Source organism: Amblyomma americanum, chromosome 1 (assembly GCF_052857255.1).
Source record: "Amblyomma americanum isolate KBUSLIRL-KWMA chromosome 1, ASM5285725v1, whole genome shotgun sequence".
In the NCBI taxonomy this organism is placed as follows: Eukaryota; Metazoa; Arthropoda; class Arachnida; order Ixodida; family Ixodidae; genus Amblyomma; species Amblyomma americanum.
In genome coordinates this window covers 156,110,181-156,124,839 of record NC_135497.1, presented here as the reverse complement: position 1 = coordinate 156,124,839, position 14,659 = coordinate 156,110,181, and the positions used below count along the sequence as shown (strand labels likewise).

Here is a 14,659-nt window from a genome sequence, read left to right as displayed (position 1 = left end):
TGCGCGGCGACAAAAAGTTGGCGGTCTCCTCATCAGATGGACGCGCACTTTTACGGTTTTTCTTTCCGCAACGCTGGCCTCGAGCCAGCCAGCGTCGCGTGCACGGCGTAGTGGTAGTGCCGTCCGCGGGAAAGGACTGCATTTCCTCGAAGCTCGTGACTCTTAAATGCAAGGTTCGCGGATGTGCGGCGCACGAGCGGCAGACGACGACCCGTGCCGCCGCCGCAGGGCACGCCGAACACCGGGGGCCGCGGGTGACACTCGGCCGCGAGCAGAGAAACGCGGGGACCCGTCGCAGGGGGGCGCCGCCCCGCGCGCGCCAAAGCAGTGCCAAATGCCCCGAAGAAAAGGGAAACGAACGACCCTCGCTTCTTCGTCGAGGGGCCGCTCGGAGGAACCGCGATGAGAAGCCCTTTAGGGGGGGGGGGGGGGGGGGGGGGGGGGGGGGGGGGCAAGTGACTCGCCACGGTCTCGACTGTCCGCTAATGATTAAGCCCGTTATACTTAGTGGCACGGGCAGGGAGACCCTATTTTTCGCTCTTTTTTATAGTCCCACAATAATTTTTGCCCTCTAACGAGCAGAGTCAAAAGCCAAGCACTACTTCTTCGTACCGGGCACAACCTGACGTCTGCGCCGTCATCGCATGAGACAGCGGGGGGGTGCAATTTAAGTTCACAGACGCAGTAGGAAAACCAATATCGACGGCAATCGAATATGTGCCCTATCACTTCGCCAAAGGGGCAGGGTTGTCTGTAATGGCTCTCCTCTCGCAAGGGGGAGCAAGGCATCCGGGGAAGTGAGAAGCACCAGATCGGACAAAAGGACGCGAGGCTATCGAAAAAAGTTTGGAGCGCTGTCGTTTCTCCGAAAGTTTCTCGAAATGAGGGCACGCGCAGCAGCAGGCTGCCAGCGTGTGCGCCTGCAGTTTTCGCGGCCCAGTCCGTGATTTCGAATGAAAGGACCGCTGCAACGAAGAGAAGAGAAAGCGGACAGGGATAAACGCGCGACGGCCGCCGCTCGACAGTCGGTGCCACAGTGCGATGGCGAAACGACGCGGCAGTGATTGAACGCCCCGCGAGGAATGAACACAAACATGCATGCTGCAAACGGCGAGCAAGGGCAGTTGATTGGGGCCAGCTCGGGGGCACGCAGGATGGAGCTCGAACTAGAGTACGTCCAACAACATTAACAAACTTGAGTTGTTAATCAGCTACAAATCGTGGGCTCACGAATGGCCGTAACGGTCGCTTAAAACAACATGGAACAAGGCAGTGGACACAGCGCCGCACTGCACAATTACAATGCCTGCAAACAAACCGTTGACTCAGTTTGAAGCGTCAAAAACTGGGGTCAATTTAGCCGCCTAAACAAGGGGGAAAATCCGCATTCGACAATTCCTACAAGAATTCCTCAACGTGGACCATGCGCGTGATTCTCCACAAGAACCCTGCGATAATTGCTAAACTGTACCACGATGAATCTGCAGGGCTTGATAAAAAAAAAAGCTCGCAAAAAGCACCTGCATGAGGTCAATAAGTTCGCCTGTTAGCAGTCCCTGGCAAACAGACTGAAGTTAATTGCCTGTTAACCTCAGGAGGTCTATGAAAACTTCATGCACGAAAGTACGAGTAACCCGCAACAGTAAGTATACAATGAAGGAAAAAATGCCGCTATTCCGAAAGCTTTTTCATGTCGCCTGAACGGAGCCTCCTGTACGATGCAGAATTCGGGGGTTCTTACCCTCGAGTATGATCCGAACACATACGACGGCATGTTGGTGTTAAAGCTCACCGTAGCTGGCACGTCAACTGGGTGAGTAGACCCTAGACGGCGTGAGAGAGAGAGAGAGAAACAGTCGATGGCTGTAGCTATGCCAATTGTGCTCAAACCTGGCGCTCAAGCCACGGGCACACAGCTGCATGCTTTTTCTTCACCTTTTTACTCAGATTCCTATCCTCATCCCATTCTCCTTCACGCGATGACCTATATGCCCAGTTTGAAGGAGTGTCATTTCTCTTGCAGAAACGTAACTACAGCTAAATCAATTCTAGAAAAAAAAATCTTTCCACACTAAAGCTAGCGCTAATAACCCCGCTCTATAATTGAATGAAACCGTTCAGTTATTTGTCCTGCAGTAAGGAAGTTCATATATAAAGTGAAGCTTAAATTAGCGAACGAACCATCAAATAAGCTGCACGTTATTAATGAGCATGCTTCGCCGCATGGCACAGATCTGCTTGCTCCAGATTAGCTTTAACAACCGCTATTTTTAGTTTTGACACTGAAGTCTCTCTCTCTCTCTCTCTCACACACACACACACGCACAAAGAAAACGGCAACCAAAGCGTTCGTGTCCAGCTTGTCAAAAACGTCCCTTATGCGGTTTTATGCCCCAGAACAGAGCGTGCAGGTATTATATACCTCCTAACATGGCCTTGAAAAGTCGCTCCTGACAGCGCCCGCGCACGACCCCCGTGGCATATGTGCGTATCGCGCAGCCGCAGCTGCAGAATAGCGCGCGGACCTTGGCCGCGGCACAGCGAGCTGCGTCCACGTCCCGGGCGGCGGCTTTGAGCGAGACACGTCCCAGCGCTGGAACCCCAGTGGCTGGAATCGTTGCTCTTCCGCGGCTGCCGTATAAATCAATCTCTCGGGAACAATAAGGAGGAGAGGGCCGAAGGTTTCCGCATTCCGGCACGTGGCCGTAGACGAGAGGCCGCGCCCAGCGCTCGGCTGGGGGCGCGCGCCAACCCGCTCAGCGCCGGGGACGGGCGGAGAAGAGCGCTCGGGTCCGGGGCATCCGTCAAAACTGCCGTCGGGTTTGGCGGCCCCAATAAGTGAATGCGCGCAATCTATTTCCCTGGCTGCGACGCATACCTCCGCATGTGAAGCCATTTCTCCGTTTCAGACCAGTTTACCCAAGGCCACGTAGCAAGACTATACAGGAGGTGAAACACGTCTGCGCGAGCGAGCGCAGGCGACCAGATAAAGTCACAGTTGTATGCGCCGACGGGGGCGCATGCAGTGGCGGCGCCTTGCGGGGCCTCGTAGAAGCAGCAGGGAAAAAATAAATAAAAAAATGCAGCGCCCGGGCAGGCACTCCGGCGGCGCGCGCTCAGAGCAGACGACAAGCAGACGAGACGGGTGTTTGCTTCAGCGGGCACGCCGTGACGTTACATTTAAGTAGTTTCTTCCCAGGCCGCCAGGCGCCGCCAGCAGGATAGTGGCGCCATGGGCTTGTGACCTTTTCTGGTCGCCGCAGACGGCGGAGTTTCCACTCCATATAGTCTTCCTCCGTGCCCAAGGCCTATGCAGCGAAGGTTGACTCAGAACTAACATCGGCATATCGAGACGTATACGCTGTTTGAAAACAGGCGTGCAATAATGGCGCAAGGAAAGACTGCCGTTCTTCCCCGCAACTCGTGCAAACCTGAATATACCAAATGTGACTGCCATGGAGTGATGGCCATCGAAACGGTGGACCTCGAAGCAACGTGTCTGTGGTAGCTAGCGTGACGACGAGCAGCCTGTGCGCGACCTCTCTTCAGCAGAAAGAACAAAGCCGCGCAACCAACCGCGCGTACCGTCTGGCACGGCGCCAGTTCATTTACAGAAACGAGATCCGACTGCGGGTTTGCGTGCTCAATTCGGACCAAGTGGCAGCCGACTGTGACACGGCTGTCGTGTTCGGGATTGAAAGCCACGCGTATGAAGTCGACCGACGCGCTGATGAAACAGCAGGAAAACCTACAGGACCCCTGCGCTATGGCGACCGGACGCGCGCTCAAGAAAAAAAAAAGTTCAAAAGCGTAATCTTGCACCAAGCAGCAAGTTATAAGCTAGCGTTGGGCCGAAACGCGCCAATTTCGCAGCGATAATGAACGTCGACAGCGCGTCACCAATAGTGGACCAGCTGAAGCCCCTGACTTGGAGGATGCTGCTGAGCACGACGTCGTCACACACGTGACCGGGGCGACGACGGCGAAGAGAAACGTTAAAATGCTCGCATACAGAGAGAGACTGGGATGGACCTCAGGGAATTTCACGTGGTCGAAATCAGTCCGCGGCTTTGCACTGCTCTCGCGCAAGCAGGCACTACGATCAAGTTATACGAGCAACAGCTCACCCATGTTTGTCGGAAGAAAAGTACGCGTACAACTAACTGCTGTACATCCAGACGGTATACAAACCTACACGGGGCCGAAACTAAGAGGCTAACGAAAAGGCTCTCAATTAGATTGAGGACAGGGGGCAGTGAGCGATGGAAATAAAAACGATAGGGGGGGGGGGGGGGGGGGGGTACTCTGAGAGGCGGAAAGAGAGCAGCGCGGATTAGAGAACAAACGCGAATTAAAGCCATCCTAGCGGAAATCAAGAGTAGCAGCTGGACTTGGGCAGTCCTCGTTTGGATAGCGAAGGGTAACGTAGCCGGGAGCGGCATGCACGGAGTCAGGTGAGAGATGGGATTTAGAGATTTGCTCGCATCCGGGGTGGTCATGGTTGGCGCGGGGTGGGCTAACTACAGAGACTGCGGCGGGAGCTACAGGCCTTTGTTCCGCCGTGGGCCGAATGAGGTGTTCAAACTTAGAACTGCGACGAAAAGCGTGGATGCCCGGCAGAGGCAGACACGGCCGCAGCCAGCACGCGGGCGCCACTGCAGCTGCGCACGAGATTCGTGTCTCGATGTCCCCCTGCGTGGCGGCCCTCGTTACTGTCAACGAGACAGCGGCGCGCCCTGCTGTTCCACTCAGCTTGTATACCGGTTCCACCCCTCCCTTTATCGCCGAGCACGCAACGACAACGCAGCGAGCGGCCTGTCGTTAGAAAGCTCACGTAACACGGTTAGGCAAAAAGGGAGTACACGTATGCAAGCAGCGGCCGTTCGAACGACGTTAGCGCGTTTTGAAACAAGGCCGGCACCCGCACACTGAAGGGACACGAGGCATGGGCTCGGTGCGCAAAGGAACAACTTGCGAGTTCATCGTTAAACCGGCCCCCCCACAGCACAGGAAGCTTACTCTACTCCTGCAGTTTTCTCGCGTAAATCGCACGACACCGCCACTGCTTTCCTAATACACATAGACCGTGCAGGAAATACGCAGGAGCGCAAAAAAAAAATACGTAGTGAGGGAACGGAACAGGCATTTCATCAATAACATAGCAGCGCCGTCGAAGCACCGGCAGTGCTCTCCGCGGCGGCTTCTCTGCTCGCCACAAGGCGCGGCCGCGTCTTCGTTTCATTCCGCTCTTTCGCCGAAGCGCCGGGACTGCCGCTGGTGGCGTGCACTGACAAAACGACGACGCGGAAGCTGGGCCGCGAGTATCCAGGCGCAATCAGCCAGCTCGCGCAGTTCCAGTGAGCGCTTGACGGTTCGACGGCGAAAAATGAAGAAAACACGGCGCGCAGGCAGGCTGCCGCCGCATATAGCTTTTATTACGCTTTTCGCATTGAGCGTTCGGTCATTCCTTAGGGACGAGCCGACACAAAGGGGAACGCGCCGGGAAATATGAGTGAACGGAAGAATGGTCCAAGAAGATTCACCGCACGAGCGGAAGGGGGGGCAATCGTTCCTGGAAGCAGGTCGCCACAGTCCGCGGTCGGGCCACAGAAACGCGCGACGACGAAGCTGCATGCGAGCCTGCAGCGGATCATGAAAGAGTGCTCTGCGGCCCCTAACTAATCGCCTAAACTAGTTCGAATCCGACGCAGCTTCATCTGCTTGTTTTTAACCTGTGCGAAAGGCCATTTCGACGCAACGTGGAGGCTAAGCGCAATCCGCTGCGGTGGCAGCAATACGAAAAGGAGCACTTTACCGGCACGTAGTCACTGGCCAAGGATGAATAATAAGCGCTCTTTTTGCCTTTCTCCGAGTAGTTTTCGCGTGGCCGGTTAAGCTGGCACACCTCTTCACTCCGCGGTGAATAGTGTTCTATGGTCAATCGTCATTGCGGACTTACGACGCGTAAGTACGATTGTTTCACATGCTTTCCATTTTTCCCACCTGCATTGGCACCCGGTGGGCTCTCTCCTCATCCAGAACGAAAGTATTAAAAAAAAAACATCAGCAAAAGAGCGAGCGAGAAGTGCTGTCTATTCGGTGCCGCGCTAGCGCTTTCAGGCAGTGTATGCGTCTCGTCTGGACCGTACTGAGGCAAGGCATGCGTATGGATTTCTAGCCTGCCCTTCGGTGTCCTGACCCTCGGCAATCAATTACCACCACGACACCATGCATACAACGAACCGCGCGCCGCAAGAAACGAGGCAACTGTTAAAAGCTGCTGCGCTTCCGGCGGGGACAGCATGTGGGCACTCGACTCCGGTACATTTCCGCCATGGCGCAAAACCGAGCCGACGCTGGGAAAAGTGCATCTCATGTGCCAGTTCAGAGCGCGGCGCTTCGGTTTCCCAAAGCATGACAGGATGGGCGCTAGCGCCGGCCAAGCGTGTCGTGTAGCTGAGCCAGCTCGGCGCGACAGCCGCGCTCCAGGAGAGACGTCACCGAGCGGACGAGGAGCTCGGCCGGAAACGGCGGGCCCGTACGGGGCTCCGCAGCCTCGGCTCGCGTCGCCTTTCGGAGCGGCCCCCTTCAAAGCACACACCGTAGCCGCCGAAGTAACGCACACCGCCAGCCCGCGGGCAGCAACAGGCTTCGCCAGAAAGAAAACTGAGCAGAGCTCCTCCGCCCGCGGCGAGGTATCGCGTTCTCCGGAGAGCGGCCGTCTGTCAGCGCGTCCCGGCGAACGGCCCACTTCGGAGCTAGCCGCTGCCGAGGCGCCAAGGTTTCCTCCGTTTCGTCGTCAAATGTTTGCGCCGCCTCCACTCCCGTTACACCGGCAGGCCACATCTCCCTCTTTCCGGCGCCACTCGGCGACGGCTTCCGCGTTTCCACTCGGAAGAAAAAGCAGCGCAAGACAAAGAATAAAACAAAAGTGAAAGAGAAAGGCGTGTCGGGTTTTGGAACCGCACGGATCTGCAAGTTTCGCTCTCTTTTATGCCTGCCCAAAACCGATGGCGAAAAACAGACGAAACTGCTATTTATTTTCTCTTTTTACCCCCGCGGGGAGAGGGAAGAGGCAATGGCAGTTAACTGCCTCCTCAAGAATAATAACAATAATAAAAAAGGCGGGCGAGAGAGAAATGGATTGCGCACACTCCCCCTCACCCGCCTCCCCCCCCCCCCCCCCCCCACACACACACATTTCCTTTTTTTTTTTCTTGCCGAAGTCCTCCCAGCAGGTCGTCAGCGGTAAGGGTAGAAAAATAAGAAAAAGTTGAAAGAAGAGAGACGCTTCTCTCCTCGAACGAATGCACACAACGCGATTACTGGTGCGGGTAGACAATTTTCTGCCCTCTCAAAAGCTCCGCTTAAAAAATAAAGCAAAGAAAGAGAAAGCGGGGGAGGAAAAACTTTACTGCGAGAAAGCTGATCACCCGCCAGCCAAGAGTACTTTCTTTTTTACTGCTCTTTATATATTCTTTCTTTTTTTCTCCTCCAAGCGAGACAGCTCAATATTTTAAACAGCGGGGTGGAAGTGTTCGAAAGACTGGATTGTTGGAATAAACTTTCCAGGCGAGAGGAAAATGGAATTCCTTCGCCCCTGTTGCCACGCTCGGGGCTCGAATGCATACGCTGGAATCGAGAAATAAAAATACACCACCGCCATTCGCGCTATGCATATGGACAGCTAAGCAAGCATGCACTTCGACGCGCAACATGCGAAATCTAGGCCAGCCGTTCTTGCGCGCGTGCGCAATTACTATTCACACGGTAACATATCGAACTGGGCGTTTTCTCTCATCAAGGCAGCACGCGACAAAGCCACTCTGCTCGGAGGCATGCAGAGCTGCGCAGAATTCTCTCAACCAGTGATAGACTGTCTTTGAGAACATGAAATGGCTACGTTGCCTTAATGCCGTCCGATAGTCCGCATACTACGTCCGCATACTACGAATATGTTTGAGTAATAACTAGTAATCGATTAATCGGTATCGTTATATGTTAATGAAGAAACCAACCGGCACACTCCTGGGTGCCTCACTTAGAAACATTGAGGAAACAAATTTCGAACAAGACCACTAACAGAAACGAAACTAAGGTTTATGCTGACAAGAAAACAACTCATCAGTGACGAAATTTCAGTTGCAACACTGCTTGTTTCACTGGTTTGATAATGTTTGCTTAAGGAGCGAGGAGACAAGTACGACCAAGTTTCCACCTCTGAGTATCCGAGTTGTTTGTAAGGGCTGACAGTTAAAGCACAATAATCAGGCTCTCGTAACAGCTCCTACAAAGCATTTGTGATTTTTAAAGGTCACAAAAGCTGGTTCATCGCACAAACACTACAAAACTGATTGCCGTTGACATACAGCAGGCGCGCTGCACAGCCTAGAGTTGAGCAGTGAAGAAAAGCCCGCCCAATTAATGGACATGGGATAGGAAAAAGGTCAATATATAGGGTAATTTCCGAACCTAGTAAAATCCAACGTCATTTAACACAGCGGCAGTGAATATTACAAAAAACTGCGCATTTCCCCAACGGTGAGATTGTTTCGCCGCTGACGTGAGGTCTTCGACATCATTTCACAAATGAAAAAGACTGAAGTCACCAGAGGTGCTATAAGAAACAAAAAAAAAGCGCACATGACGTCACAGCCTCCATACATTTAGCGAAAATATGCTTTATTTGGCGTCCAATCATTCACTGACGTAACATCCTGCGTTAGAGACCTGGGAACGGTACTCGCCGCTTCGGAAGTTATTAATACGTTTGGCGCAGCAATCCCTTCCGCAAACTGTGAGTTTAGGGCTGTCGCCTTCGTGGCACTACTGTAAAGCAGTTTCAGGTACACTTAAACTACCTGCATTGCCTATTCGTTTCATTTTCAAAGTGTCAGCCCGTCAATTCCTGGCGCAACTGTCGTGGTAACCGCGTGTTCCGTCGGTGGGCGAACTCTCTCGCTAAGCCGATGCTTTACCTTCAAGCATATTGTGCAGCAAACGTAGTTTAGAGCCACAACGATATCCCGCCGAAGCCGCTTCGTCAGCGGCTGTCGCGCGATCGACGCGGTCCTGACGTGAGGGACGAGGAATGCCGGGCGCCTCCCCGCTAATGGCCGCCTCCCTCTGGCTCCGAGCCGCCGCCGGAATGCATCCCGCAGGCGCTGCCGCACGCGGCGGGTGCGGAGCTGTTTGTCGCGCGCGTTGCCTGGCTTTCAAGAAAGCTCGTCCCGTCAAAGCTAAAAAACATTGCACCATGGGCGCTGCCCGCCTCACCCGCTCTCCGTATTTATTTATTTTTTTCACCGTAGAGGCCAAGTACGGCGTTTCAAAACATGGCAGCTCGAATAGCGCGTGCGACTCGGGCGTGCGCAGTCGTCGAGACCCGATGCACACCACCACCCCACGGACTCCTGAGGAGTTCCTCCGAAGCGGCCGCTACAGCGCTTCGTTGCACGAAACTGCGCCATTGCAAGGAACAGCGGCTTTCATTCCCTGTCGGTAGACAGTGCCTGCCGGACTGTCTTACCGCGCTGCCTGTTGAACAATCAGCCACGGTATCGCAAGATGGGCAACCTGCAGAGCACAGGCGGCAAACGCACGACCACAGTCTGGGCGATTAGAAACCCGCGGTTGGCTGATAGCAGTGCTTGCATAGGTGCTCACGACACAGTTCGGTCAGCTGACGCACGCCACGTGTGGCTTCGCCGGTGCGCGGAAGGTGCTCGTGGCGTGGAAAAAGCCCTGCGCGCTCCCCTAAAAAATGCTTGCTTCTCTAGATAGACTGTGTGTTACGGCGCTGCGGTCACAACGGCGGACTTCATTGGACGTTGCCTTTCAGATCACAGGCTTCACTTTTGAGCCGTATATACTAGGAGTCCACCCCTGAAGTTCGAAACGTCCGGAGAGATGAGAACGAGGATCGCCTTCCAGCTCCGAAGATATGAAACTTCGGGCGTGCCATGGCTGCTAAACCATACAGCTTAAAAGCAAACCCTGTGGTCTAAAGACTTTTTACGAAAGGTGTGCAGGCGTCCGCGGTGCGCACATTATGCGCTCTTCCCCGGACGGTATCGGCAGTAGCCACCGCACAGCCGGGCAGCGACTGAGGCACCGGGAAAAGTCAACACCACCTGGCTGGTCTGGCAACCTCGAGAGTCGAGACTATATTCTAGGCACTGCAGAGGAAGCAGAATGGAGTCCGCATAGTGCGGACACTTGCAACCCCTTTTAAACGAACTTGGCTATGGTAACCGTTACTCTTAAAAGTGGAAATGCATCCGGTCGTTAATTCGCTCCGACGCGATGCGCCTACAACTGGGTCACTTTCGCTGTGTCTGCTGCTGTTCGCCGCTATTCGAGAAGCCCTTGAATCGCGTGCACGGGGACGTCGCGATGGTGACGGGTGCACGCCTATACTGCACCTGCGTGCGCGCAGTGACGTATAACAGGCGGATATGCGCGCACCTCTCAGACTATAGGCGCGTAACTTGTGCGTGCGCTAACGGTGACGTGAAGGTTGTGCCGCATTCGAAGGACGCACCTCCCACCTACCGCTACCCCCAAATGGGGATGGAGAGGTATTTTACGATACCGTTGCCGCTCCTTCAGGGCGCAAGCTGAACATATGCGCCGCGCATGCATGTAGTACAGTTTTTACCTTCTGGCAGAAGCGGTAACGATATGTTAAACCATTGTTACATGCCCCGCAATATAGCTGCCTCGTGAGCATGTTGCAGCAATTAATGTAGAGCACCTTGGCAAGCAGCCAAGCTCTATACTTGTGTTAGGCCAACCACGCCTGCACAGTGGCAAGTGGGCGTGCGCATTTGGCCCTCTTTGACCACCACATGCTACACACTCTATAGAACTCTCAACTGCAACATAACAAGCCACAGGATCCAATATGTACTATTTTTTTAGCGAAGCATCTAGCTTATTTCCACGCTGCATTTGAAGGAGACCACTTAATGGTTACCATGGCAATTAGTGCGCAGTTTACGACGCCTGCGCTCAGCTCAATGCACAAGATTTTGTGCAACCTCGTTGGCAGCGCACGATATAGCAATTCCGCACATATCTCCTCACCGTGTAACAAAACTGCACTAAAAGAAAAAAAAGTAGTAAGTGCAGCAGCTACTAATTCTGACTGCTTTTCACTACTTTTTGAACTAAATATTTACTACCCTCTTCAAGGTAGGCAGTAACAGTAGGCTCTTCGTACCCTTTTACTACCTGTGGTAGCTAGTTAGTACCTGGTTAGTAAGCATTCTTTCGACCATAAAATAACGCCGCGGAAAATAATTGACACAAAACTGCTGTGTGAATAAAATGGTTTTGTAATTAAACACTTCTGCAGCATCTTGCGGTTTGGTCGGCTAACCTGTTTACACAATCGCAGCTTCATTAATTAAGGCTGAGAGTCAGATTCACGGAGTATATAAGATGGAGAAAGATGACCTGTGCACGCGCTTGTGCCACCCTTTCCGATTTGTGCTTTCCTGGCATTCTGAGCCTTTGTGTGTGTTGCTCGATGCCCTATATAGCTTAGCATGGTTTGTGCACGCAATGCCCCATATGTCTAAGCCTACGTGTGTGCATATCTACGGCCAGCACACTCTGGTGGCGCCCACTGGTGACGTCGGGCATTGGTCAAATTGACCAGACAGCTTTTTTTATTTTTTACACGTACACAAATTTAACAAGCCACGGCAACACACCGTATACGAAGAACCTAATAACGTATGCGAAAACAGTTTCCACTCATTTTCTTCGTAAATATTTCTAACTTTTTGATTGCGAATACCTCCTTCACTAGCTTCTTAAGGTAGTAACTTTCACTAGTTCTACTTATTATAAAGGAAGCGGTTTTTCGAACAAGTATCTCGTTAGTAGTTACGTGGTAAATTCTCTGACTTATTTTCTTAAAAGTGTGAAAAGCTCACTGACGTCACGTTTTTCACGGCTGAACAAAATTTAAGCATGTCTGTCAGGCATGCGTAATAACAGAGAAGTTCCAGTCGAATGCGCGCGGGCGCACGGACTCCGTGGAACGCGTTCACTGCCTACCGGAAAATGGGAATTGTTCTCCCGCGCATAAATATCTAGCGGTGCAATTGCAGGAAGCTGTCCATTGTGCAGCATGCATTCGAGGATAAGGAAAGTCCTGTTAATTTAGATGCATCTCCTGCTGATCCAAATTAATACCCCGCCGTCAGCCCCTCCCAAATGTTACCGCTCGCTCGGAGTATTAATTTTCTTCAGCCAGCGTTACGGACAACTACCTCCAACATGGACGCATGCAGAGTTGTCACAATGGTGAGTTAAGGGGAATTCCCAGAGCGTTCATGCCCACTTCGAGAAGAAATTACGGCGGCGCGGTCCGCATTGGTGGGGCAGGTAGCAGGACGATGCAGAGGAGCTCGCCTGGACAGCCCTCGTATAGACGGACGCTGGGCAGCACGGAAATGGCGGGCGCCTCGCAACAGCAGAAGCCACCAAGGGCCTTGAGCGCACGCAAGGCGCTGCCAACAGCGGCCCGCCGCGCTGTTTGTTCAGGCGGTGTCCACCCATTCACAGAGCGTCGGCGCCGCACCATTTGCTCCAGAGACCATCTACGAGCGACTGAGCGGACACAGCACCAGAGCATGCTCGCTCAGGCAGCTTTCGCTGCTTACACAGTGCGGACGGCCAAAAATGAGGAAGCTTCGGACGAGGAACTGCTGCTCGTCGTGGCTGCGGACTACCCCGGGTTCGCGCTGCTGAGGGTTCGCGTTTTGTCCAGCCCGTAAGCTGAGACATCAATCAGCTTTACCGGGATGCTTCAAGGGACGCAAAGACCGCTGCCAAGCTGAGTTCTCGAAACCGCTGTGAACAGCAATCGATTCCATGCATAATAACACTATGCAACAGCTCTACTGACTAATCTCGATTAACCAGCAACACCATACCGAGGAAGAATATTTGGAAACCATGAGGCGCAATGTGGGGAACAATGCGAATGTCTTGTAAGCATTTTTCCGAACATTGTGCCTCATTCCCCACTGTGCCCGTGTTCCTTTACCTATGCACGGGGAGTCCGTTACCAAGGCACGTGAAAATACACTTCAGAGCTCCAATCATACTTGTTAGAACAACAGCGCTGACCCTTGAACACGCGCATAGAAGAGACTAGTGCAAGCCATGTTCGTTCCCACAGCCCATCCTCTCCTTCCCTAGAGAAACAAATTCTCCCAGGGACACCTTATTTCGTCGATTGCCGAGTTGCTATGCCGGTGGTTGTAAATTGCCCCAGCAAAAGCCGAAAAAGGTTAATAGGCGGCCAACACTTGGAAGATGAGAGGCTGGGCTGCGGAGAGCTCGGACCACAGAAGTTATTACCACTCATCCTGTCGCGTTACACTTTCGGACTCCACAGCACGTGACCACAGGGACAGGGAGCGCGCCGTAAACAACGCACTTACCCGTTTGCGAAACTGCGGGTAGCGCAGACTTGAAGCCATGTTTCGCGCGGCTCCGGCTCAGCAGGTGAGTGGACCGCTCGTTGCGCGGGCGCCGCTACGAATGAATCCGCAGGCGCCGAAACCTTCGCGCACGGAGACAGACGGGTAGGGTTCCGAGGCTCAGGCGCTCGGCGCGTTTCCTGGGGAGCTCGGATGTCACGGCGGAGCTGGCGGCAGCACGGTGTACGGTTTCAGCCTCGGTCGCAGGTGGGATCGGCACGGCAAAGCCTCGCGGGACGAGCGCCACCAGCGGTGTGGACGGATGACAACGCGCGCAGCACAGGTCCGCGCGGCGGAGACGACACACGGCGGACGCCGCTCGTCGGCATGCGCGCCGGTTGGGGGTGGCGGGAGGGGGAAGCCGAGTGACGTGCGACAGAAAGAGATAGAGGCACGGAGAAACGAAAGCCTAACGAGCGAAAGGCAGCGCGCAATGGAAGAGGAGGGAGAGGGCGCGTAAAATAAAAACCGACCGAAAAGACGGCAAACAAGGAAGGCAGCCAATGAAAAGCGCCGCGCGCGCACCTGCGCGACTTTCTCTTTTCTCTTTCGCCGCCCTTGCCTGCGGGGTGTTTTTCTGCGCCCACCTTTCCCTCGTTCCTCCCCACCCTCGCCCGCTGCCGTCGCTTCTCTGCGACGCGCGAGCATCCCCGGCGATCGACGTCACTGGGCAACCTCTGGCCGGACCTTGCCTTCCCCGCTGGCCATGATTCACGCCGGCCTGCGGCGTGGCCAAGCTAAATTACACACCACCGTCGTACGCAGAGTACCGACCTCAGACGGACGCCAAGCGCATGCCAAGCGCCGGCTCGCCTTCGGACGCTGCGCGGAGTACGCATCACTTCTCTGACGCGAGGTTGCGCTCCACGTAGGAGCGAACCGCGAAAAGCGCTGCGCACTTCGCCGAAATCAACACGCACGACGACGTGTGTTACGCGCAGTGTGTGTTAAAAAGTTCACTTAACCGACACCGCGTTCTTCGCCGCGTAATATAACACGTTGGGGACGCTCCGGTTTATCGCGCCTCGTGTACTTCACGGATGGCCTCCACGTACCACGACATACCCAACGAACAGTCACCCGACGCATTATCAAGTTATTTGTCATCGCTTCTGGAAAAAAAAAAAGAAGTAAGTAAAACTTGTGGGTGTCACTGA

The 14,659-nt window shown here is 54.0% G+C and overlaps 1 protein-coding gene across 1 annotated transcript in view; it reads right to left on the bottom strand.

The window, feature by feature from the left end:
* The window catches only part of Rhp (GTP-Rho-binding protein rhophilin), a 105,080-nt gene extending 91,143 nt beyond the window's left edge, over positions 1-13,937 (bottom strand). Inside the window, exon 1 of the mRNA XM_077647433.1 lies at positions 13,464-13,937. Coding sequence (XP_077503559.1) covers positions 13,464-13,502 — 39 coding nt within the window. The 5' untranslated portion in view covers positions 13,503-13,937. The remainder of the gene's footprint in view (positions 1-13,463) is intronic.
* Between the last annotated feature and the right edge of the window lie 722 nt (positions 13,938-14,659).